General features: G+C 35.1%; 1 protein-coding gene, 1 long non-coding RNA gene, 1 other non-coding gene and 1 pseudogene across 4 annotated transcripts; 2 read left to right on the forward strand and 2 right to left on the reverse strand.

Moving 5' to 3' along the window:
• Positions 1-7,716: 7,716 nt before the first annotated feature.
• Positions 7,717-10,575, reverse strand: LOC132616090 (uncharacterized). The gene is made up of 3 exons (XR_009572988.1): positions 10,361-10,575; positions 10,016-10,103; positions 7,717-7,919 (listed from the first exon to the last, which is right to left on the reverse strand). It is a non-coding gene; the product is annotated as an uncharacterized LOC132616090 (long non-coding RNA).
• LOC132615160 (large ribosomal subunit protein uL13z-like) lies at positions 8,932-9,399 on the forward strand (annotated as a pseudogene).
• A 4,540-nt stretch (positions 10,576-15,115) lies between the features above and the next one.
• On the reverse strand, positions 15,116-21,308 carry LOC132614871 (protein CHLOROPLAST J-LIKE DOMAIN 1, chloroplastic). 2 transcript variants are annotated; one of them, XM_060329422.1, is made up of 10 exons: positions 21,034-21,308; positions 19,610-19,706; positions 19,418-19,522; positions 19,233-19,310; positions 18,826-18,881; positions 18,360-18,417; positions 17,659-17,781; positions 17,346-17,441; positions 15,907-15,978; positions 15,116-15,450 (listed from the first exon to the last, which is right to left on the reverse strand). In XM_060329422.1, exons 1-10 carry the CDS (start codon positions 21,165-21,167, stop codon positions 15,388-15,390), a joined length of 882 nt encoding a protein of 293 aa, XP_060185405.1. In that variant the 5' UTR covers positions 21,168-21,308; the 3' UTR covers positions 15,116-15,387. The 2 variants fall into 2 exon arrangements, with proteins under 2 accessions (XP_060185405.1, XP_060185404.1); XM_060329421.1 differs by having other exon boundaries at positions 19,610-19,721.
• Positions 21,309-21,757: 449 nt separating this feature from the next.
• TRNAR-CCG (transfer RNA arginine (anticodon CCG)) lies at positions 21,758-21,830 on the forward strand. The gene has a single exon. It is a non-coding gene; the product is annotated as a tRNA-Arg (tRNA).
• The last annotated feature ends 6,168 nt before the right edge of the window (positions 21,831-27,998 follow it).

The raw sequence follows: 27,998 nt of genomic DNA on the forward strand, positions 1-27,998 counted from the left end.
TAATCAAAAGGCTAACCCTCAAGGACCCAAGGAAGCTTGGGTACCTAAAAGAAAGTAACTACTCTGTTTTGCAGGAACACCACAAGAAGAAATCAAAAGGTAAATGGTATCTAGATATTGCGTGTTTCAGTCACATGACAGGCGACAAAAGCTTGTTCAAATCAGTCACAGACTTTAACGGAGGACTAGTAAACTTTGGTGACAATTCCACAGGAACAGTAATTGGTATAGGAACTATTTCGTTCAATAATTCTTGTGATATCACTAATGTTTATCTTGTTAAAGGACTCAATTACAATCTCCTAAGCATCAGTCAACTATGTGACTCTGATCTTGAGGTAAGATTTAGAAAGACAGGTTGTGTTATAGAAGATACAACTTGAAAGGAAGTTCTTCCTAGAAGTAGAAAAAAGAATGTGTATGTGCTAGACTCAGTCAAGAGTCCAGCTGGACACATATGTTTGGCTTCAATGGGAGAAGATCCTTGGATATGGCACAAGAAACTTGGGCATGCTAGTATTCGACTAATTGAGAAATTGGCTAAACATGATCTGGTCTTAGGTTTTCCGAAATTAAATTACACAAAAGATCATATATGCTATGCATGTCAAAGAGGTAAGAAAACTAGAAATTTCTTTAATTCCAAAGATATTGTATCTACTTCTAAACCCTTGCAGCTTTTACACATGGACCTTGTTGGTCCTACTAGAACTGCTAGCATTGGAGAAAAAAGGTATGCTTTTATCATTGTTGATGATTTCTCTCGTTTCACTTGGGTTATATTTCTTGCACATAAATATGATACTCTAAAGCCCTTTAAGTTTTTTTGTGAGAAAGTCCAGCGCGATAAAGGATACTACAATACTTCAATAAGAAGTGATCATGGAGGACAGTTTGAAAATAAAGCATTTGAGGACTTTTGCGATGAACAGGGCTATACACATAACTTCTCCTCACCAAGATCTCCTCAGCAAAAAGGTGTTGTTGAACGAAAGAACAGAACCTTACAAGACATGGCAAGAACCATGATTGTAGAGTACAACCTACCACATCGCTTTTGGACAGAAGCTATAAGCACAACATGCAATTTGTTAAACAGGTGTTTGATTCGACATATTCTAAAGAAAACTCCTTATGAACTATGGAGTGGTAAAAGACCTAATATTGGTTACTTTCATCCATTTGGATGCAAATGTTTTGTGGACAACAATGAAAAAGACAACATCGGTAAGTTCGGCCCTAGAAGCGATGAAGGTATTTTTGTTGGATATTCAAATACTAGCAAATCTTATAGAGTTTTCAATAAACGTACTTTGTCAATTGAAGAATCAATTCATGTTATTTTTATGATACTAATCGCTTGGTCGAGAAAGAAAAAATTACAGATGAAGAAGACTGTCAACTTCAGTCACTATGATTACTCCTTCAACTGATCAAAACAGCTCTCCAAAAGAGACTACTTCAACTAATAAGTCGATAATCTTACAGTTGGGCCCGTTCCAAATGAATGGAGGAGTGAGCCAGACTATACTAGGAAATTTGTTATAAGAGAAATAAATGAAGTAATGAAGACACGAGCATCCTGGAAGAATAATGCAAATTTGGTTCTTATATCTCAACTTGAGCCAAAGAAAGTAGATGAAGCTCTAAAAGATGATCATTGGATTAAGGCAATGAAAGAAGAACTAGATCAATTCGACAAAAATAAAGTATGGAATCTAGTTCCCAAGCCTGAAAAAGTATCAGTGATAGGAACAAAATGGGTTTTTAGAAACAAGCTAAATGAAGCCGGCGAAATTGTGAGAAACAAAGCACGACTGGTTGCTCAAGGAGACTCGCAACAGGAAGGAGTCGACTATGATGAAACATTTTCCGCTGTTGTTCGGTTAGAATCAATTCTAATTTTACTTGCTTATGCTGCTTTTAAAGGTTTTAAATTATTTCAAATAGATGTTAAAAGTGCTTTTCTAAATGGATTCATTGATAAAGAGGTATTTGTAAAACAACCACCAGGATTTAAAAATCCCAAATACCCTTATCACGTGTTCAAACTAACTAAGGCTTTATATGGTCTTAAGAAAGCTCCTAGAGCTTAGTATGATCGATTAAGCACTTTCTTAGTAGAACATGGATTTTCTAGAGGAAGAATTGATACAACTCTTTTCATCAAAAGAGCTTCCTCTAGAAATCTTAGTATACAAATTTATGTAGATGATATTACTTTTGGAAGTTCTAACTCTTCTTTGTGTAAGGAATTTTATGATCTCATGCAAAGTGAATTATGATATTATTTTTGAAAGTTCTAACTCTTCTTTGTGTAAGAAATTCTCTGATCTCATGAAAAGTGAATTCGAAATGAGTATGATGGGAGAATTAACTTTTTTCTTGGGACTTCAAATTCATCAATCCGACAATGGAATCTTCATTTGTCAAAGTATACAAAAGAATTCATTCACAAGTTTGGACTAAGTGATGCCAAAGCTATGACAACTCCGATGAGTCCGACATGTTCCATTGACAAAGATAATGAAGGTAAAACTGTTGATGAAACCAAATATAGAGGGATGATTGGTTCTTTACTTTATAGAGGGATGATTGGTTTTTTTACTTTATCTTACCGCTAGTCGACTGGATATTATGTTTAGTGTTTGCAGATGTGCTCGTTTTCACTCAGCTCCTAAAGAATCTCATTTTATGTTGTCAAACGAATAATTAGATATTTACTTGGCACAATTTCCTATGGATTATGGTATCCCAAAACTAATCCCTTCAAATTAGAAGGATTTTCTGATGCTGATTTTGCAGGTGATAAAGATGACTGTAAGAGCACTAGTGGTACTTGTCAACTACTTGGAAAATTGTTAATTTCCTGGAATAGCAAAAAACAAGGATGTGTATCTCTCTCCACCACCGAAGCTGAATATATTGCTATTGGGCAATACTGTGCTCAACTATTATGGATGGTTCATCAATTAAGTGATTATGATTTGTTGTTTAAACCTGTTAAAATTTTCTGTAATAATTCTAGTGTTATATGTCTGTCTGAAAATCCTGTGCATCATTCTAGGGCGAAACATATAGATATTAAACATCATTTCATTAGAGATCATGTTCTTAGAGGAGCTATTGAATTACAATTTGTCTCTACTGAAAATCAACTTGCTGATGTTTTCACTAAACCCTTGCTAGAAGAAAGATTTTGCATGCTCAAAGAATCCTTAGGACTTATTGCTAGACCTATATAGCTGCATAATTTTTTTTGGTAACTTGTAGAAAATCTTTTTGATTTAGTTCAATTTTCTTTAATTACCCGCCTTCGTTTTTCCTTCTTTACACGACTTCTCACAAATGTCATAATTACCTTTCCCACGTCTTTTCACCATCCTCTCGTTTCCCTCACCACACCTCTCCATTTCCCCATAAAACCCTTCCACCTTCCTTGACCTCTTCCACCTACTTAACTTCACCATTCTCCTCTAATCCCTCTCAAACTCCTCTCCTTCTCAGCCATGGCCAAAACTCAAAAAACCTCCCCCATTTCTATCCACAAAAGCTCTAAAAACAAGAACAAAGGTAAAGCTATGTCCCCTGTTAGGATAGACTCTAATGTCTCTGTCGATTCCTCTCCCCAAAACTCTATCAACTCCTTATCCTTTCGATTCTCTAGTAAACGAGGCAATGTTGAAGAAGATTGTGGCGAATCCTCTAAGAAGTTCAAATTTGACTATGAGAATGCCTTCCTTGACTGTCGAAACTTTTGGACTACCCCCAATTCAGACCTGTTTCATTCTCTTAAGGGTAAATCTTTTGCCCATGGTAGAATTGTGGATTTTGATGTCATCTCCTCGTTGCACTGTCATATCCAACACTTCTTTGACTTCTAAGGTTGGGTCAATATATTTTCTTATGCCCCTAGTCGAGTCTATGAACACCACATTAGCATGTTTTATGCCAACCTTGGAGCTACCAAGGATGATGAGGTAGAAACCCTTGTATTTGGAACTCGTATTCTCTTTTACTGCTCTGGTTTTGACAAAATGTTTAATATCAAAAGTTCTGGTTTTTCTGCTTTACCCCGCAACTCCTGGCCCTCTAATTTTGAAGTTTCTTACGAACAAGCAAAACGGTTTATCTCCCTTAACACTCCTGGTAGTCTTCTAACCCATTTAGGACCTAAAAACCTGTCGTTTGAAACTCGTGTGCTCGCCTATATCATTGCCACCACCATTATGCCCTGCGTAGGTTCTCTGTCAACCCTTACTTAGTGAGATACTCTACTTACCTACTGCTTAGTTAAAAAATGCAAGCTCCATTTGTCCTCCCTTGTCATGAATCATATGCTAGAATTTGCCTCTGATCCCACAAACCTGCCCTATGGTATGCTAATTACTCGAATCATGGAAGCCCACAAAGTCAATCTTGATGACCATCCCTCTCTTCTTGTTAAACGGTGCTATGACTCTACAGCATTTGTCAGCATGGGTTATGTTTGCATTGATTATGTCTGGGTTCTCAAGAAAGATGTGGACAAAGATCCTGAAATCCCCCGTTCTCCTGCTTCGCATAAATCCAAGCCATCTTCTTCGAACCCCCCTTCTTTTGACAACTCTAGTGACATTCTTGCTAAACTGTCTGCTATTGATGAAAAGCTCGACACCTTTAAAGACCTTCTTGTGTCTACTCATTTTCGAATGGAGAAGGTAAGAGATATCACCAAAGAAGTTGGTGCTGATGTGGCTCGCCTGTGTGTTAAAATTGACAATGGGTTAAAAGAAATAGGTAAGTTGGCTACTAAGCTTCAAGGAAGTGTCAATGGTTAACACCTTAGCCTACTTTCTTCAACCATTTGCGCAGGAACAGCACCATGAGGGGTAGCAGGATTAAATGCTTTGGTTTTCCGTGTTGTTTTAGACAGTGTATTTGTTTGGACCTATGTCACGACCCAACCCGTCATGGCTGGCACCCACACTAACTCCTAGTGGGCGAACCAACACACATGTACTCTACTCATTCAAATCTATCTTTATATTAACCAATTAAATCAGTTATTACTCATTCAAGCATAAGATAATCAAAATAAGTCATGCCATAAAATACTGAAGTAAATGCGGAAGTGTAACTATTACAAAATCCCCAAAATCCGAAAGTCATCGTATAAGGACTCCAATCTAAAACATGTCTAAGGAATGAAATCTGTCTAACAAATAATCATAATGTCCAGAATAGTAAATAGACATCATAAAAGAAAGATCTTCGGGCGGCCTGACATGGATAAAGGCTCACCCTAAATCTGTCAGCAATGTCCCCAATGCTAGATGTGAGGGCGGGTAGCAGTCCCTATACCATAAGCTGCACTCAAAAGAATGCAGCAAGGTAGTATCAGTACAAACACTATGTACCGGTAGATATCATAGGCCGACTAAGATTAGTATCATGCATATATCATAAATCAATAGAATATATATAAGCCAAACAATAGACACGAAATCACTAAACCACAACAAGTCAACCAAGGATAATCACAGATCTTCACCCAAGATATCAAATCAAACTCACGGAACCAACAACGGACAAGTCTACCACAATAATCATACTCACTGTACACACATGCTAACTGATGTCATTGCTCAATAGTCATGACCTGCAGGGGACCCATGGTGTCCATGTACCACTCGTTCCGGATACTTATCGGACCCGAGCATAAACCTCCGCTCCGAAAAGAACCTCGGATGCGGGCCACATCAATGTATCTCTCATTTTTTAAATGAACCTCGGACCACGAGTGCATAATCTAGGTCATATTTGTGCCTTTTCATTTATCTATACATAACATTATTTCTTGTCCTCTTATTATCAATGCTCAAATCATCACTTCGTATCACAATTCCACTGAGAAGATCATATTAACTTCTCATCACAACAATATCAAATGTAGATTCAACACACATGAATAGTGGCACGAAGCCTACACAATCATTCAATCAATTGCACATAGGAATTCAACCACACAATATCATGCATGAAGACTAGACATGCTTTCTCCTATAGAATTCACAACACATACAATCAACTAATTAAAGGCTAACTAAAGTAGACTGTAACCTACCTCAACGTAGAGCTGGAACAACGCGAATCACTCCCCTACAGCTTTTCCCTTCCTTAAAGCCTCGGAACGCTCAAAGTCTAGAAATTAGAATGCTCAACAAGTCACAATTATTCTAGTCACAAAATCAATGCAAAACACCCTTCCCTTTAGCCTCATTTAAATGGGTGAATGATTTCTAGGTGTAAAACAACCTACAAGGGCCTTAGTAATCTCTACCCATCAAACTATAACAATATTTAATCACCACTCCACTTACAAACAGTTTCCATGTCTAAGCTACCATTTTTATAGGACCCTAAATCTCAATTCACTTAGTTCATGGCTCTAAAGGTTCAATTCATGATTAAGAGGAGTTAACCCAAGTCATTAGATGATAAATAAGTGACCGCAATCGTAACCCATCAAGTATAGAAGGTTTATTAATTTCTACGGTTACTATTACTAATTTCGCCATTGAAAATCCATAAAAGAGATGATAATCATGAAGATGATACGAAATGATTGAAATGGATGGATGAGACTTACCTATCAATAGTATTCTTGCCCTAGCTTGGAATTTCACCCAAGGTGCTTGTGGGGAACTGTGTTGGAGTTTTGTGAATAAAGAATGTGGGACTAAGTGTTTAAAACACGGCGTTCTGCCCCCCGTCGATCGCTACGGCGGTCAAACTACCGCTGCAGCGGTCTCGCTATAGCGGTCAAATGCTCTCTATAGCGAACCAATAGAAATTCGACCACTGCTATGGCGGCCCATGTTCCGCTATAGCAACATCGCCATAGCGGGACATGGCCTGCCACGGCAGACACATGAACAATGGCCGACCGCTGGCGGCGAGGGTCTCACCGCTATAGCGCTGCCTCCGTAGCGGTACAAGCCCCGCCGTAGTGGTCCCATTTGGGCAGTAAGCTCGACTTTTGCCCAGTTTTCCACTCTATCACCCAACATTTCATACGAGACCTCACAAACACAAACAAAACGTGCACATGTACGTAAAAACATTATATGAATCCACCCGTGGCCTCGGAATTCCTAACGGAGTTCTAATTTCCTACGTCATCCCCCGATGGACACAACAAAATTAGGCAACAATCACAAGCAAGTCAAAATTTTAGATCTTAGACTTTTACAACTGAGTTTCTATTAGCTCGTTCTACCCTTGGAAAGGTTCTATTTGGTAGGGTGATCCTATATTTCCCATAACGACCGGGAGGGTCGTTACAACCTAAGTCTATATTGACTTGTTTTGTAGCTGTGTATTCAGCCTTCTTGATTTGTTTTGTGGTTGTTTATTCAGCCTTATGACTTGTGTGTGGCTGCTTCTTCAGCCCTGGAATTTCTATTATCTGCTGTGTCATTTGTTGTTGTTTGTTTTCTTTGTTTTCTTTTTGATTGATGCCAAATGGGGAGATGAGATCACTTAACTACTGGACAACAGTCAACTATTCAGGGGGAGTGCTATCACTAGGGGTGTTCATGGTTCGGTTTGGGTCGGTTATTGGTCAAAACCATAACCAAACCAATTTAGTCGGTTTTTAAATGTTTAAAACCATAACCAAACCAAGTAAAATAATAACCACCGGTTTGGTTATTGTCGGTTTGGTTCGGTTTTTCGATTTATGACTAGCCGCGACAATTCAAATATTCTATCTCTACATTCTTCAAAAGTACAAACAACTTTATCCATAAAAATGAAAACATTACATATTTAAACTAAACTAACTAGAGAATCCATAATATAATCAAAAGTACTTCGATCATCTTCCTTAGCTTAAGCTCCAAACTAATCAATGCTCAAAACAGTGCCCGGAGAATCTGCAAAAAAAATCACGATATTAGGCATTAAATGCCTAAAAACATAAAGGTATAGCAGCTTAGCCAACAAATATAGCAGCAACTTTGCCCCAAAACTTAAAGTGTAACAGCAACACCACAGTTTCCTTAATTTGCCTCACACAAAACAGTTGTTAATTCCATTATTGATTTTAAGAATCCAAATCAGCAATCAACAATTCAAATGATAACTACATACTTTGCGTTGGGTGTTTACTGTTTGATTGCTTTACTAGTAGTTACTATATTGATTCAAGAATCGCATTTCCAAGAATCATCTGTATAGGAAAGGAAGCAGGGTCAAATCCAGAATTTAGATTTGATGAGTTCAATCTTTTAATTTTCGCCGTTGAATCCATTGCGCATTTGAGTTGAACCAACCAGTAAATAAGGCTGCATCTGCCTCTGATAAAGGAAGGCATAAGTTCGTAAACAAAGTACATTATTTTGTACTAGTATTACTAGCACTAGCTTTGAATGTTTTCAAGTGCCAAAAGGTTATCTTATGACTGCTTTATTGACATTACACCTTTTTGGTGGAACTGGTCCTTTCAAGAGTTAAAGAATATAGTTATAAGAAAAGGTGTTGACAGACAGATTTAGAAGTCTCCTGTTGATTCTAAAGTAAAGAAAGATGACAGATTGGAAGGCAATCAAGCATAAGGCTGATCCATGTTATAAAGTTGCTAATTAAGACTCCACACAAACAATACACTTTATAAAAGCAGTGTATTTTTAACAATTCAAATGATAAGACTCCACACAAACAATACACTTTATAAGACTCCACAGTTTCCTTAATTTGCATCGTCAACATGAAATTTTTAAATATAAAAGCAGCACAGAACTTAACTTCCACACAAACAATACACTTTATAACTAACCTTTCAGTAGTGCGTTGGCTATTTGTCAAACATATGCGAAGACTCCATTCGATTTCATGTTAGAAAAAGTGGTCCAATAGTAGTAAGCGACTAGAAACATCACTCTTTCCTTCACACAGGTAAGCCAAAAGAAAAACAAAAATGGTGTCCGGTTCAGGCATCTCTGCAAGGAGAATAGTGGTGGATGCACGTCACCACATGCTTGGAAGACTTTCTTCCATTTTGGCTAAGGAATTGCTTAATGGACAGAGAGTTGTGGTTGTGAGATGTGAAGAGATTTGTCTGTCTGGTGGACTTGTGAGACAGAAAATGAAGTACCTTAGGTTCCTTAGGAAAAGAATGAATACTAAACCTTCTCATGGTCCTATTCATTTTCGTGCTCCTTCTAAGATCCTGATGCTCTCAAGGTCTTGAGACTCTAAGCAGGACACAAATATTGTCTCTTGGTTAAACTTTCATCAGAGGTTGGATGGAACCATTATGACACTATCAAGGAGCTCGAGAACAAGAGAAAGGAGAGAGCCCAAGTTGCATACGAGAGGAGCAGTAATGACCATATAAGTCAAATTTTGGATTGAGCAGTAATGACCATATAAGTCAAATTTTGGATTGACGTCCATGTGTCGCTAGTAAGACAAACACGTTGATCTTTAACAAGCCTTTTAAGCTTTTGTTTCTCTTTTTCATAAATTTTTAAACATTGTCTAGCAACAGTAATGCGAGAAGGTAACTCAAAATTAGGCAAAACAACCGCCATTAGCCTCTTAAAGCCTTCCCCCTCAACGACTTTAAACGGTTGTTCATCTATTATAACAAACTCGGCAATGGCCCTTCTAACTTCGACAACATTATAAACAACCTTTTCCAAACCTCCTTGTCCCCCTCCTTTAATAGGTTTAATATTGAGTGTTGTTTGCTTCCTATCAATAGTCTTAAAAGGGTATTTCTCACACTTGTTAAGCAAATGTCCCCAAAGATTAGAAGTCCCATAATTAGAAGGGCAAGCGAAGTCTTTGGGGCAGTACTTGCATTTTGCCCTCAATTCCCCCATTTTATTAGTAAACTGTGTGTAATGATCCCAAATTTCAGATGTTTTTCTACCATTATCCCTAGGGCTAGGGTCTCGACTACAAGGAGTAGTTCTTTTCTTTTTTTTAGGTGGTTTACGCACGGAAGAAGTATTAGGAGCATTACCAGTTACTGCAGATGTTGGTGTTATTGAACTATCTTTAGGAACCTCCAAATGTTCAACCTCCAAATCTTCAACCTCTGCCCTTTTCATCTGAAAAATATTAGAAGTTTAGGACCTATTCGGACAAGAAAAAATAACAACAACAACAACAAGCCCAGTATAATCCCACTATAAAGGTAAAAATTCGAAACAGAAAAGGAAACAAATTAAAATCAAGTAGCTAACAAAGGAAACAACTTGAAATCAACTTAAACATTCAAAACCGAAAAGGAAATAACTTAAAAATTCGAAACAAAAAAGGAAACAACTTAAAATCAACTTAAAATTCGAAACAAATTCTTACAAACCTTCTCAAAATTTGACAGCCTTGTTCTTGAAGAGTTGAGGTTGCTCTTGAGCCTTTACTGTGAGTCTATGACCGTGACTATGTAAGAAACATGAGCCTCTGCTTGTCTTGTTCTTAGGCTGGAACAGAAATCCGAATTCAGAAATCAGAAATGTGAAATGAAAAGAGATTGTAGGGTTTTTACATTTTATCCTTACGGTTAAAGGGTTGTTCAGTGTTCACAGCCACAGGTTAAGACTTGGGCTCGGATTGTTGGGCTTGGGCATATTGTTTTAAGACATGGGCTTTAAAAATAGGTAGACTAAAACTAAATTAATAATTAAAAGGTATAAAATATTATTAATTAATTATAAAAAACTAATATTATACATATAAATAATTATAAATTTTTATGTATATAATTATCGGTTTGGTTCGGTTATTTATTCGGTTATTTTTTATTATAACCATAACCAAACCAAATATTATCGGTTTTTCAAATTTAAAACCAAACCAAACCAAACCAAACCAAATGTCGGTTTTTTTATTCGGTTTGGTTAAATTTTCGGTTTGGTTTTGGTTTTAACCAAAACTGTGAACAACCCTAGCTATCACTGACTAAAGTCAACTATTGCACTACAGTCAATTGTTCAGGGGTAGTACAATTACAGGGAAGTTGACTACATTGCTTTGAGTAATTGTTTTTTTTTTTTGTCGTCATCATCAAAAAAGGGGAGGTTGCTAGTGCTATGATTTTAATGATGACAAACTATTTTTACATGGGTATAATACTCAAAGGAATCCAAAGATGCCAGCAAGTCCATTGGACATACAAAGCCCATTGGATAGGTAAAGCCTAATCGACTACATGAAGGGAAACAACCACAAAGTGCAAAGAAAATAGGCCCGTGCTTATTTATGGGAGCAAGTACCAGATCAACTTATTTATGGGAGCAAGTAAGAGTAAAGAATCTTACGCTATGTCAAAGGAAATGGAATCAGTCAAGAGATCAATCAGTATCAATCAAGAAGATTTCAAGCTCAATCAAATCAGGATCAACAAGGAAACAAGTACCAAGGTTGAGCCATTCCAACAAGGCAAATACTGACCATATGAAGAAGAAGGAAAGAAGTCATACAACATTAATAGCTCTTGCTTTATTCTTGGAAATTAGGATCCTCAATATTCCTAATTTTCAAGGATCAATTCTCTCGGGTTGATTTCTCTGCTGGAAGAGTCAAACGGCTACAAAATTGAGGAATATAAATACAAAACTCTACAGACGAAGAAAGACATACTTTCGTCTCAACTTCTCAAAGCTCTCTGCTCTACTTTTCATAAGCATTGTAATTCTGAGTGTTTTTATAATGTAAACAAAAAAGGAGAAAGCGATATAGTATACACTGTATAAAAAAAAAAGAGTGTTTAAGTGTAGACGTAGAAACTCCATTCAAACAAACCATTGTACCAAACTTACTTTTAAAGAACTGCAGAGATCACCCTTGCAACCCAAGGGGACTAGACTATGATTCACATTGAATTTGAATCAGTATAAATATTCTATGTCATTTAACTTCTGCATTAGTTTAGAGTCGACTAGCTTGTTCAGATAGTCAACTGCCCAAGCGAAAAATTTCAATTCAACCCCCCTCTTACACTTTCAGCAACAATATAGGTTCATAAATTATTAAAACAAAAATGTAAAACGCTTTAGATAAATAAAAGTTATTTAAAAAAGGATATCCTTGCATTTTAATATCAATACAATATATTCAGAAAATTTAAAAAGCATCCATAAAAATTGTGATAAACTTCATACCATAAAAGTATCTATGTTTTTCGCCATCCAAGTGCGAACCAATGACACGAACAAAAAAAATGCAAAACTTGCATCTCTATAGATAAAGAGCAAGCTTTCCTCATACTGATTTGTCCGCATGTTATCTTTCAACAAATTTTTATTTTTTCTAAAATCCTGCACGTAAAAATTACACAAAGCAATATATTACATACATATTTATGTCCATATCACTTAATATACTTAAATCCACATTCAACAGAGAAGGAAGCATGAGAGTCTTCCAAGTGTAGTGAATAGTCTCATAATTCACATACAAAAATTAAAAAAATTAAAAATAGAACCAAAACTAACTCAATCAAAACCAACCTTCAATAGAGGCAGTCACAGCCTTACGTGATATTGCTGAAAGTGAATATTATCAAAGCTCCTTTGTACCGATTTTGTTAACTTCGTGACTGTTTTGGTAGTATATAGTTAATGTAAAGAGTTAATCTTATTAATTTGGTCGTATGCATGTAGACTCAAACTTGGTCGTATCCAAATTATAACTAATTTGTTGCAGTCCAAGTTACTAAAGTCTGTGTTATACAGGGGTTGCTTGAATAGGTGTTCAAAATTTCTGATGGCTTCGTTAGCTATCTAATCCTCCTATTCCAACCATTATGATCATTCTCATCTTTTGTCTTCTTCTTTTCCTTGTAACAGAGGCATGGAAGAAGTTGTTCATATCTCCCCCTTTAGCCTACTGAAGATTAGCCTTTTGCCCCCATTAGGCATACTGAACTTTTATAGGACTTGTAAGTCCACACTTCTTTTTGTTCGGGATAGTTGCTCAGTGTTGCACTGTATATAATTCTCCTCTAGCTGATCAACTTCTTGTTTCAGCCTTTTTGTATTAGCAAAAATGTCTCCTAGAACCTGTCTTTAAGGGGCGGACCCACATGTATCCGTGTGGGTGCTCGAGCACCCATTGCGCCACATGTAGTATACAGAATTTTTTTGCTGATATATCAAATACATTTAATCAGCACCCACTGACACAGAAACTTATTGGGTGCTCTGGTTTTGGAAATGACAAATAGGACGGTCGAACGAAAATAATGCGAGATCGAATCCAGCTACTTAGATTAACTTTTTCATTCAGCCATTCGTTTTCTTATCCATCATTTCCTCAATTTTCTTTCTGTTTTTCAAAAATTTGCTTTCCCCTTTTTTTTTTTTTTTTTTTTTTTTTTTTACAGAAAGATTTCATTCTCTCGCTGGTTTCAATAATTTGACTTTTTCTCCCAGAAAATTTCCCTTTCCCCTTTGCTTTTTCATATGACTTTTGAGAAGTTATTTTTATTCATTTGTGTAATAAAAACTAGTAAATTTTAATTTTTATCAATCTAGTAGTACTGCACTGAATTTGATGTTGGAAATAAATTTAGTTAAATAATAATGCTATTATTCTTCATGTTCATAGTATGAAAACTTAGAAGATAAACATATATGCTGATCTTTTAAATAATATTAAACATACTTGTCAAACATTTTAACCATCAAATTTCAAATAGTTGTACATTTATATTTTTTTGGCGGAGAAAAAAAACATTGCGGTCAGTAATATGATGGACCAAAGATAGGTGAAGCACCCATGACTTCGAAATCCTGAATCCGCCACTGCCTGTCTAGACCATATTGATAGCGTGTTTTTCATTTTCTGATGAAGTATCCGATAGGCGTTAACTTGAATCTTCTAGACCTCCTTAATTAACTCCTTGAAGCTTAAGCTTTCTTGACTGAGGAAGTAGAGTATTTATTGGCCCGTAAATATAACAACAACATACCCAGTGAAATCTCACAATGTGGGGTCTGGGGAGGGTAAAGTGTACGCAGACCTTACCCCTATCTCGGAAAATAGGAACGATGTTTCCGAAAGACCCTTGGCTCATGAGAAAACATGACGAGAAAAGGTCAGATAAGCACAAACAGTTCAAAACAAAATGAAAATGAAACTAACGAAAGCGAAAAAGTCATGATAAAGCAGTCTGAGAAAAAGAAGCAGTAGCTACCACAGATAAATAAGTTAGTCGGAGTACAAGAAACAATACATAGTAGCAAGAATCAAAGGACAATAGACTATAGATCAAAGTTGCGACTACTTGTAGGACGGGGTATGTGGGACTACCTACTAGTCTTCTACCTAATCTGAGTCCTTCATAACCTCCTATCTACTTAGCCCGTAAATGATTGACCAAAACTCTTATCAATTCTTCTATCAGGACCCCTATCCATTACACCATGTAAATTTGTCTTAGATCAATCAGGTCACAGTTCACCGGGCAATTAATGAAAGGTAGATGCGGCCTTTTGATGCTTGTGGGGGGACACCTCCTCTTTTTTCTGTGCTTCTATAATACAATTGAAATCCCCTTCACACACCAAGATATTTGTTTCCCTTCTAGACAGCTCAGATCACTCCATAATGAAGTTCTTTGGACAAATTTTGTCTTGGCATATACTATAGATGATGGGGATGAGGACAAGAGCGCTCACCTTTTGTGCCATGTCAGCATGAGGGTGTTCATTAGGCACATTTTAGTACATGTTGGAGTGTCTAATAGGACCAAAAGTGTATTGAAAGGTTCAAACGGAAAATATTGTCAAGTTTAGGGGATAGCCTATGTATTTGGCCAACAAAAAATAACATGAATACTCTATGATTTATGGACATCGATTGCAGCCATTATGATTAATGGGCATGGGCATGGGCATGGGCATGAATCGCACGTCACAAGTGCGGGTGCCGATTGTTGGTTCCGCATTCATAAGAATCTAGTACTTTTGGTGAAAAGTATAGATTTACTTGAATTTTTTTTACTGAAATTGCAATAAGTAAGTAGTTATGAATTCATAATTTTAAAAATATAATAAGTTCTAAAGTTGAATCCGTTTCTGGCCCGACACACGGATGTCACATAAACAAAATGGAGTTTCCAGTTTAAAAGCTATATTTCCTCATTATCATTTATATTTCCATCTTAAAATCCATTAATTCTGAAAAGATTGTGGGCTTGTTTAATCCTAACATCCTCAAAAAGTAGGTGTATCCTTACAACTACAGGTCGATTCTCTAGAATGATGAGTGTCAAATGTAAAATACCAAAACTCCTATAGACAAAACAAGGCAAATTTCTAGAACCAACAAAATTTGACAGCGAACTCAAGCAACTACATCTCCTCTTCAACAAGTGTAGAAACTAGACTATCTGTAATAAGATGCCATGATGTGAAGCATGACGGCTGTGAATCCGGTTACAAGCAATTCCTGCAAGCACAAAAGATTCAATACCATTGATAAGCATTGTATAAGTCTGAAATTTCGAGCCCTAAGAAAAAATAGATAAAAACAAATTGGAGTGGTACAAAGCTGGTATATAGGAAGTTTTTAATGTTTCCATTGTTGGACCTTTAGAAAGAATAGATAGCAAATTAAAAATATAACTGATGGTCTATCTGAGAGTAAATTCAATTCAACCTCAACTGATTCCCCCTTAACCTAGTCAACATTACGTTTGGACAAAGTAATCCTAACGGAAAGCAATTTTTCTTTAGCTATTCATAGGATGAAAAAAGTTATAACTATTCAGATATTATCACTCATGAATGCCGCAAAAAGATGATTTTCAAAATGGATAAAACATCATTATCCTATCTATAATATGTGAAGCCCTTTTGTTTGTGCAGTGGTGGTAAAGGTCGCAGTGGGAAGATCATCTCGTACCTGATTGTTGTACAGAAAGACAGGTATAAAACCACCAGCGTACTCGATAAAATTGAGGAGACCAGTATATCCCTGTACAGATGAATGACGAAAAGTTAATAAAAGGCAACAACTATGTGAGATGATTCGAAAAGCAAAAAACAGATTCCTGTGAATGACTTTTTGGAGGGACAAACACATTTTTGTACAGACACATTATATTACCCGACGCCAGCAATTTTCGTTTGTAAATCAGTTAACATCTGCTCAAGTGTTTGCCAATAGGTAAAATTTACATATTAGAGCAGGAATCATGGACACAGTGAAGAAGGTTTAGCCACAAAGCTATTGCCAAAATGTTCATTCGTGAAAACTTTTTGTTTTACATTTCCTATTTCAGCAAATTAATAGTTACTACCTCCGTCCCAATTTATGAGGCACCGCTTGACTAGGTACAAAGTTTGAGAAAGAAAGGAAGATTTCCACAATTGTGGTCTAAAACAAACCTTAAGACATTTGTGTGGCTATATATCATTTCATTAAGGGTAAAGAGCGAATTTTGAAGTTAAGTTGTTTCTATATAGTAAGGTGATATTCTTTTTGGGACAAACTAAAAAGGAAAATGTGCGACATAAATTGGGACGGAGGGAGTAGTTCTCTAACACCTTTTGAGCATTCCTTGACAAACTTCTCATAGCAACTCCGTTACCTAACAGTTTAGAAGATGCAAAAGCTGGGACATAATCTATTGTGTGGAAGTAAAGCTTGTCAATATTCAGAAGAGGGAAAATTGCTAGGAGTGGAAAACAAGTTCAACATCAAGGGGTGTCTAAAAAAGTGTATACTTTTTAGCACGCAAAATAATCGATTGTTTCCTATATAAAGAAAAAGAATCATCTAATGTTTCAAATAGCAGAAAAGAACAGATCTAGTCAGCGCTCAAGGGAGCAACAAAACTATATTATGTTTAATAGCTCCTTGGTTCTGGAAAAACCACATAAGATTTGTATGCACACAGAAATTTGTAGAAAACTAGCAAGAACAATGTCATTTGCATATATCTGAGCGTTGATTAACAAAAGAGTGGTCTGGAGCAACATAAAAGCAAAAGTAACTTGGGACAATACGGGTGGACAGACTAGGAAGGCTTGTTTGTGAAACACATGGAAAAGGTCATATATACTAGGATAACTTGGAAACCCGATGTGTCAAAATAGGTCTAATACTAAGCTTTTCCGCACCAATAGAAGATGATATTGATGCCATAAAAAACTTCATAAAGAACAAGATATTGATGCCATAAAAAAATGCAAGTCAAAAGACAGAATGTGGGAGTTGGATTTGAACTCTCATCTTCATATATATGCTGAGGACGAGAATATCTGTTATCAGAAGTTGAGGAACATAACTTTGAAGTTCGTAATTGAACAGTAAGGTTATATTACTGAAAAAGAACATACCAAGGATGCGATAGCTATACAACCAAAAACCAGTGCAAGAGAACGAAGCAACCTTTTTCCCATCCTCATCATCCGTCCTTCATCTTCGCCTTCCTCCTGAAGAAACCCAGCTAAAAGATGAATGCACTTGAAAAGCAATATGTACAGTCCCATAAAAATCAATATACCTCTCTGTTATCTATGGCAAAATATGAGAAAGAAATGTTGGTTTTCATGTAAATTTCACATTAATGATGGACATGTTAGGAGATAAAATTGCAATCATTAGTAGAAGAAGAGAAAAAGACAACAATGGTATTCTATGTATACTTACTGTAAACGTGGGAGTTGGAGGCTCAAATGCTTTTAATTTCTCAAATATCCTATATACAAAGACGAAGGCCAAAAACTGTAAAGGCTTCCACTCGGCACTACGCTTTATTAAAACCCAAGCTATCTGCAAAAGTTAATACATAAGAAAAACATAGTTACCATTAAGAGCATGGAGATCAATATTTCATTAAATCAAGAATGAAAACTGCATTTAACAGAGAGTGGTGAAAGTGATTAACAAATTATTCTTGTTATCTTTTTTTTTTTTTTCTGGCAAGGCAGATTACTTCTGTTATCTTGCACTTATGAAGCATTACTCGTTGCAATACAGAATCTTTTTGTGGTATTATGTATTTAGAAACAGAGCCTAGAAAACCAATAAAGAAACAGATCCATAGATACGTTAACGTAGAAAAAATCGAAAGAAGGCCCTAGTAGAAGATGGAAATAACTACTCCTTGTCTCAAAAGATTGAGACTTTTCAAGTCAACCATATCTATTTTTCGATCCTGAAAGGAAACAACTTCCAATTTCAGAATTCTTCATATAATTTTCTGAATTTTCTAAATTTTCTAAAGTACACTTCTATACAAATTTATCCACGTTTTTACTATAACAATTTGTAAACTAGCAGCCTAAAAGCAGCCAAAGCCAAACATGATAACCACATTGGAATGGAGGTGGGAATATTTTACTACTTACAAATACAGCTGAAATTGCCAAGTTGATTTTCATATCTTTGTCATCAGATTTGGTGAACCTGAAAGCATAGCGATGATAAAGTTAAACAAAACAATTAAAGTTTATACCTGAAAAGGGTAAATAAATCACATAATCTGCTGCATAAGATATCCTCCTACCAGTAAATGTGAAGCAATGTATGTTTCAAGGGAGAAGGACGGGAAGGAGAAGAGAAACTAATAACGTACTGAAACGTTTGCATACAAATATCTTTAGTTGAGTCAGTAAGCCATTTACTTATTTGTGTAATACAGATACTAATGCATGTATGTGTTAATTTTACAACAGCCAACCAACTTCAGCAGGTGGAATCTGTATTAATTGCTAAATCATTTAAAAATATCAATTACATATAGTTGCAAGCAAGAGAAATATATCTAATTTCAGAGAGCTATTATCATGAAAGCATTATTGGCAAAATCTGTACCGTGGACCCCATGGCACAATAGGCTGCTTATCCGCATATCGTATCTCTTTAGATACCTGAATTACAAATAACAAACTTATAAGAGAAATCAGTATCTGCACCTAAATGAAGCTAAACAGCTAAATCTTAGACAAATAAAACATCATGATGAAAGTGTATATTCCAGGTATAGAAGAGTGATTCCATTTTCATACAGTCAAAGGTGGGGGAAGTTGTGACAAAAGAAAAGTAAAATCAAGAAATGACTTTAAGAATCTAAATCAAGCATGAATTCTCAGAAAACACTATCTCCCCACCCCCACAAATTATATTACATACACAGAGAGTTCAAAAATATTTACAAACCGCCAGAGTGACCAAACATTGACAGAATTAGATTTCAGCTTGCATTAAAACAAAAAAAGTACCTTAAACGAGCCAAATGTCACACCCTTCTTCCTTTTCGTTAACTGTGACATCATGATCATGTCATAAGCCTTCTCCAACTGAAAAAATCAATTTTACAAAGCTTACTTGGATATTCACTCCTAAGAACAATCATACGCAAGCAGAAGTAGAGTGAGTTAGACAGAGATTTCCAAGCATAAATTACCTGAGCAAGAGCTGCTTCATCACCCCTCCGCTCAGCATCCTTCCGTCTTCTTGCATATGCTGACTTAACCATGTCAAAGCCCTCAATAGGGCTTACACCGAGAACCTGTACAACAACGATGAAACAACACCTCACTAGGAGCTGAACTTTTAAAACATTTCTGGTGTCTAAATGAGATAACTCTTAAGTTACCTCATAAGGATTTGAGTCGTCGCTGGAACTAGAACTTCCAGCAGCTGAAGCAGCAGCACAGACTGCCCTTTTATGAAGTCGAGATTTTATGGAAAACCTGTTGAATTCATGTCTGATCACACAGTCAATTGCTAAAGGAGGAAATGCAATCATAATCAAGCAGTTAAAAGACGGCAACCTTAATCTCCAACACTCCCCTTATTGCGATTTTACAGTTATGATCAATCAATATATGAATCTCTAATTAGCTGGGGTCATTTGTATGAATCGCTATATCCATACATTACTCAATTTCGATAACATAAAGATTCCACTTCCCTGAGTTCAACTGAGATTCTACGAAGAACCCGTTTAATTGCTTAAAGGAGGAAACGATCATTATCAAGCAGTTAAAAGGCTTTAACTTAATCTCCAACACTCCCATTGCCATTTTACAGTTATGATCCATCAATATATCAATCGATCAACTACACGTCAATCTCGAATTAGCTGGGGTCAGTTATATGAATCGGCTATCCATACATTCCGATTACATAAAAATTCCACTTTCGTGAGTTCAACTGAGAGTCTACCAAGAACCTGTTTAATTGCTTAAAGGAGGAGATGCAGTTCATAATCAAGCAGTTAAAAGACTGCAACTTTAATCTCCAACGCTCCCCTTATTGTGCTTTTACAGTTATGATCAATCAATCAATCACACGTCAATCTCTAATTAGCTGGGGTCATTTATAGGAGTCATCCATATCCATACATTTCTCAATTTCGATAACGTAAAAATTCCACTTTCATGAGTTCAACTGAGATTCTATGAAGAACCCGTTTAACTGCTAAAAGGCAGTAACTTTAATCTCCAATGCTCCTCAATCCCCATTGCCATTTCACACATATGATCAATCAATCGATTACACGTCAATCTCTAATTAGTTGTAGTCATTTATATAACTCCTCTATATCCATACACATTTCTCAATTTCGATAACATAAAAATTCCACTTTTTTCACTTCAACTGAGATTCTATAAAGAACCCTTTTTGGTTAAACCTTTTTTCTTATCCTATCCAACATTTTTTTACAAACCCCACTTGAATTTTCAGCAATTCCAACACCAAAGAACAAGAAATGAATTGTTATAGCAACAGTGCAACATGGGTTATTAACAATAACTAGTATTATTCAATCCATAAGTCTTGTTTGGCTAGAGCAAATGGAACATAACCAAGAAAAAGAGGAAAACTACAAATAACACCAGTGAAATTTTCAGTATCTCCAACACAAAACAACAAGAAATGAATTGCTAAGAACAACTGTGCACTATGGGTTATTATTTAATCCACATATTACAAAGTCTTGTTTGGCTAGAGCAAAGGGGAAAAAAAACTACAGATAACAAAAGAATGTGATTACAAGACTAAGGAATTAATTACCTGTTTCTTGAAAATAATAAATTTGAAGCAGGTATGGAAGTTTTGAGATAAGAGTTATGGGGTGCAGAAATTAGAGAGGTAGTAGTAGTATTATGGTGAAATTGAAGAGAGTTTGATGATATTGTAAGCACCATTTTTCAGCTCTTTCTTCTATTCCTAGCTTAAGGGGAATAGGGTTTCTTGGTTTTTTTTTTCAAAAGCCTTTGCAGGAAACTAAAGCTATTGGTGAAATTGTTCTTCAGCCTGCGGATTTTCAAGCTGATAAGTATGTTTTTATTTTGGTACAAAGGATTAACTTTATTTTTTCAAAATTAGCCTTATTAAGTGCGAGGTGACCAGGTCTTAATGCGTCAAGTTTACGAAAATAATAACAATAATAATATATTCGGTGAAATCTCACAAAGTGAAGTCCGGAAACATAACAATAAAGGTCAGATAAGGACTAGCAATTTAAAATAGTATGAAAATAAAAATAATAAAAGTCAATAAGCCATGATAAAGCAATCTAAAAAAGGAGTAACAGCTATCACACATAATCAAGTTAATAGTAATGTGCAAATTTTAATTATAGATAATTTAGTCAAAATACATAACATTATTTTTAGAAGTTAATCTTTTCTTAAGTAATGTGCTAAAGGTTAATCGGACACTTATTTTGAACGGGAGGGAGTATTGACTAAGTCATAATTGATATTATATGTGTACGAGCTTTCGGTATCAATGGGTTCGCGTGGCCTAATGGATAAGGCGCTCGCCTCCGGAGCGGGAGATTGTGGGTTCGAGTCCCACCGTGAACGCACTGCTCAATTTTGAACTATGATCTTTTTTTTTGGATTGACCAAATTATCTAGTAATAAATTTCTTTTCTTTAGAAGATTTTTATACTAACACAACAGCCTAACGAAGGTCAAAACAAAAAATAACATTGGTCCTTATTTCTTATAAAGTTTAGCCGGTATAATTACTGAATAAGCAGTTATGCATTGAGTATACACCAATTTCCATCATTAAAAGATTTTTCTTCTTTATACAAAGGGTAATTAAGCTTAGAATTTGGCACTAATTTCTATGTCATAGCATCATTAAATAATTTTGTTATTTTTTACTCCCTTTGTCGAGCACAAAGTTTAACAAAGAGATATTATGGACTAGAACAAGCCAAAAAAAAAAAAATGTGGCTAGAAACCATTTCATTAAGGGTAAAATGAGAATTTAAAGTTAAATTGTTGCTAAATATATAAAGGTGTCATTTATTTGGACTGACATAAAAGGAAATAGTGTCATATATATTGACACGGAGGGAGTATAGCATTAAAAATGAAAAATTAGATTTTATACAATTTTTTACATATAACAACCTCATATTATTTAAATGTCAAATGTTGTAATTGGGTTGTATAACAACTAGTGGCTATAACAGCGAAAAAATCTCGAAACCAACGATACTGTTATAAAGAGTTTTGACTGTATAACAAACTCCAACGTATTATAGTCAGGCTAATAAAATTTTGGAAAGGAAAATAGGAAAATAAAAAAAAAATCTAAAGTTGCTTTTATATAGTCGCAGATAAAAATATAAATTTTACATGATCTTATTGGATTATCGGTTTAACCATTAAGTGAACTCAATGAACCAATAATCGAACTAATAGGTCAATATAAAAGAATACAAAATGTTTGAAAATCATCAAATCGATATATCAATAACATTTTTTCACCTAGTTTATTGATTAAAGTAAAGTTTGCACACTTCTAGTTTCAATTGTATAAGTTTGAATTCAAGACATTGTTCTAGAGTTCCAAAGAGGTATTATGAGTGAACTAATCATTTTAACATTATTTTATGTACGTATTTCGCTCATGATACCTATTTTAAAACTTATATACGTTATCATTATTTTACTCATGATACTTATTTATGCACCTTGAAATTTTGAGCTTGATATTATCGTTTATCATCTTCGTGAAAGTCCTACTTAAATATGTAATCTTTCATGATGTTAGATAACCTAGTTTTTTTTTTCACTTATGTTCATCTATTCTTTGCGAACACTACAATCAATCCTTCTTGCATACTTATTATAAAAGTTTATGACACTCGCATCAGTGCCAAACTCAAGACCAAGCTTAGATTCAATATCTATTAGTCCTTGAAAGTTACTTTGTAAAAAAAATTCAAAACAGTTTCGAACATACTTTTTTCAAAATTGTCCATTATACTTCAGAAAATACAAACATAAAAAAATCACCATGTTTTGACCAACGACTTTAACATAAAAATATATATAAACATATAGTAACAAATTTAAAACAAATAATTTAAACTTCCTAAAGTTGAATTTTTCAATCAGTTATGAAAAATATAATACACAGAAAACGTTATACATTTTTAAAAGAGATATAAAATAATAATTAACTTAAACCTCATTTTTAACCGTTCATTGTTGCACTTCTACAAAATTAATCTCAACATGAAGCTTTTGCTTTCTTAGAAACTAGATGGGCAAGGCCCGTGCTCAAGGCATCAATTTTACATGTAGTTAGTGCCCGTAGGTAAGTTAGTACCACAACTAAGCTGCGAAGAAATGATCTTTACAATTTGCATTACAGACACTGACGCTACGTACTGATCGCTGTTAATGTAGCAGTTGATGGTCAGTGCATAATTCAATATTTATCGACTCTTTAGGTAGCAAAGTGGCAGCAACAACCTTCACACTTATGCAATGGACATTACCAGGAAGCCATGATTTGTTATATATGAAAACCGGATACCATAACAAAAGATAAGTACATTGTTTAGCATAAGTATATTCAAATAACATCTTCAAGTACATCTTCATTTATCATTTCATATGAGGAGGAGTTACAATCCCCTAATCTTAGTAGCCAACCTTTGATATTCCAAAAACCACGTAGGAGGGAGTTATTTTGAAGTACCTTCATAAAACAGGTAAAATAGCAATCATCAACGATTTGTTTTCAGAAAATAAGATTGTCTAAAATTAGGCACATCCTCAATGAAAACACAAATCTATGGAAAAGTTAAAACTAATATTATATGTACAGAACTTGTGGACAACATGTATAGACATAAAATGTATAGAGAGATGCACAATTCATGAACTTCAAACTTAAGGCTTCCCTGTTTTGGATTTTTTTCCCAAAATATTGCACCCTATTTACCTCTATTGATGTTTAAGTCTTTTTCTGTCTCTCAATCGCATCAATCATACCGCATCAATCATACCGCAAATTTACTCCTAATTCCACTTTCACAGGCATTTCATGGATAAATTAATAGGCAATTCTGACTCATGCTTATACGTCTTCTAATAATAACCTGGAGATTTATAATATCTTTCTTTATAGATTACCACATATTCCTATAGCAATTTAATATCATATAGAGTATGATCACAAGAATATAGATGTATGGTTGTTTACGTAGGGCTCACTTGTTTGCGAGAATGAAACATAAAATTATCTAAATTTGAAAAAGACAAAAAATCTGAATGAAGCGAAAAAAGAAAAAAGAAAAAGAGAGATAGAATCGAAAGAGAAAGAAAGATATCAGAGATATATTTGAAGCTATACGTGGAGATGGAACTGGCAAGTAAAGAGGAAGGCGACAAACAGAGTAAAGAAGAAGAATTGAAATTCGAAAGCATGACTTCTAACCTACATTGCAAACAAATGACTAAGAATTAAATGGTTCACCGGAAAGCAATCAATTGGCCAAAACCAAAAAGAAAGAAAAAAACAACCTCCTCACTGGAAAGCAATCAAATGGTTCCTCTTTTCGGACTCTCTATTCTTAACATCTATGGTTGATGTCAAACCTGACATTTTTAAGGTGACATATCAATTTCTATTTAAAAATAAAAGTGTTGAAGATCCAAATTGAGACAAACGAACAAGTACCCTTGTAATGAGAATTTGTTAACTATACAAATACAAAGAAGAAGAACCCTAACTTAAGGTAGAAGTTTTTTTTTTAGCTTTAAAATTAAAACATATACTCAAGCATTCATCCATTCTACTCTCCAAGGTTGAATTTTTAACTTAATCCACATTTGCATTTTGACGTTCGGCTTTTTTGGTTTCATCAGAAAAATTTAACAGAAGGCTGCAACAAAACATATAGTATTTCTTAGCTTTAAAATTAAAACATATACTCAAGCATTCACCCATTCTACTATCCAAGCTTGAATTTTTAACTTAATTGACATTTGCATTTTGACGTTCGGCTTTTTTGGTTTCATCAGAAAAATTTAACAGAAGGCTGCATATCTACTTACGTGTGAATGTGCAACGTTGAGGCTGGAAAAAAAAGCTGAATAACCTGCATATCATCTTCGTTACTTCATTCTCCTTAGTTCCCAATGATCAGTCCTCCCTACCGAGCAAAGTTGTACAAACTTGATTCCAAAAACATCTCTTTTCCAGTAAGCAAAAGTCACAAAAATAAGGACAACACTTCCTACAATTAAATGGTATAAAGACAGTCAAAAGAAAATATAACTTATGTTATATCTCAAGCGTGTCAATTCAAAAGTAGGGTTGGGCATAAATACCGAAAACCGAAAAACCGGACCAAACCGAACCGAACTTCAAGAAACCGAAACCGAAAGAGCCGAACCGAACTAGTTTGGTTCGGTGTTTGGTGTTCACCTTCAAAAAACCGAAATCGAAATAGCCGAATCGAACTTTGATGAAACCGAACCGAAGAACCTAAATTTATACATTACCCAAAAAAATTAAAATAGTCCAGACCCATTAAGTTTAAGCCCAAAAAAAACCCACTTGTAATAAGCTCTCTTTTGCTTTTGTATCCCTAATTTTCCACTTCAATTGAGAAAATCAAATATACTTAACAAAGAAAGGTGACTAGGATGTGTCGTTAGGATTAATGTATGTCCTTTATGTGTTTTCTTAATTATTCTTACTGTATGTATATAACACATAGTAATCCTACATTATGGTTATGGTTTTCTGTTCTTGTGTATCCTGTTTGTTTGATTTTGATTTTAATTTGTTAGTTTTATGTTTTGTTGCTTTTGAGAATATGAATTAGCGTAAATGGAATCGCTTCTAAGATCATATCAAAAAAACTGAATTGAAAAAACCGAACCCGAAACCGAACCAAACTTCAAAAAACCGAAACCGAAAGAACCGAGCCGAACTAGTTAGGTTCGGTGTTCGGTGTCCACCTTCAAAAAACCGAAACCGAAATAGTCAAACTGAAGTTTGATAAAATCGAACTGAAGAACCGAACGCCCACCCCTATTCAAAAGTAGAGGTGGAATGAATCAATGCTTATTTTTTCCTTGACATATGGCTCGAGGGTTGTATAGTCATTTGGTATAGCAGGATAGCAGTAAAAATAGAAATAAAAAGAACAAAAACAATTATGAAAGACCATATCGGTATTACATAACTTATATATTGATGCCATTGACGCGAGCAAATCGTAGTCTAATTTTTCTTTTCTTTTCTCAAAAATTCAGATCTCAAGAATTTAATGAATCTAAAACTATCTTCTATTTTGAAGTCACCAATAATGTGATGAAGACCTTTGAGGGGGAAACAGTTGAATTTTTTCTATACACAGTGTTTTTCAACTATGAAATACATCTTAATTTGGTAGGAATTGCTACAAACTTGCAACGCGAGTATCTAGAATTTGCCAAAATCGGCAAGTGTGTCATAGCTGCGAGGAAACTGTTTTAGATAGGGCCACCACCGAGAACTATTCCCCTTGTTCACTTCATTTATATAGGGACAGTATCTGCAGTAAAAGTACACTCAAAACCATAACATCAAATTTGAAGGAAACCATCATCACTAACCAACAAATGCTTTTCTCTACACTTTCCAAAGTTTTTTCAACAATTGTTTAATGCTTATCAAAAATTCACTTCGAGCACGACTTCTTTACCTAAAGATGTTCATTTCAGAAAGTTATCGATTTTGTACAGAAACTAAATAGACTTCTTAAATAGAGGGCAGATAATAGCACTTCATTAAGCCCCAGATCTCTACCCAATTTGTTTTAAGAACACAGTAGACACACAACTCCATAAAAAGGTGTCCAAGTTGAAACAAAAGCTAAGTCAACACATGTACCGGAGGTTGTTCTCAACATCTTCTCTAATCAAGGCAAGTTTATGAATCTGCTGCACTTCCATGTATTTCTCTTCCATCTCCATGTCTTATTTCATCTTTCAATGTGACTCCCACATTAGTAGAGATGTTTTCAGTTATTCCATTTTCACCATGTGTTAGTATTGCAACAATGTAGTTTCTCAACAAAAACATTTTTCTGGCGATCTACTACGATGGTGTGTGCTCTTCAAACTTGTCATACAATTTATGCATTAATAGTTCAATCATCTCATGCTTTTGAACACAATTCTTTTGTCCGAACTTTTTGTTTCATTATGTAAAAACAAATCAAATTGTTATAAATTGTTAAGCAGAACATCACTGTGAAAGAGGAGATTAATTGTTACCACAGAATTCTAGCTTTACATTAAGAAGCAAAAGTACACATGATTAAAGAAGGTAAACACATTGACCAACAATTTTTTAGTTAAGAGACTACATAAAGCTTCCTGATTATTACTCTCATTCATCATTCTTTCATCAGATCAGGCCGCAAAGTCCAAAGAGTATTCTTATTCTTATAAGAAAGGCAAGCATCATATATATATTATTCAGTGAGTTCTCGACAATTACAACGTCCAGTTTAGTATTTGAGTAGACTGAAATTTTACGGTTTTTTGGCTGGTGTGGGTGGTTAACCTGTCAGCCTTGTGCTTGAAGAGTCAGATGCAATAACTGCTTCGTCCATGTCTACATATAAATAAAGGACAACCTTGACCAAAGTTGTTTCAAATATATGTTCTGCTGTCATGGAGAGCATCTTCTCAGCTATATCTCCAGAAATTAATGTCGTAATC

Source organism: Lycium barbarum, chromosome 10 (genome assembly GCF_019175385.1).
Source record: "Lycium barbarum isolate Lr01 chromosome 10, ASM1917538v2, whole genome shotgun sequence".
Lineage (NCBI taxonomy): Eukaryota > Viridiplantae > Streptophyta > Magnoliopsida > Solanales > Solanaceae > Lycium > Lycium barbarum.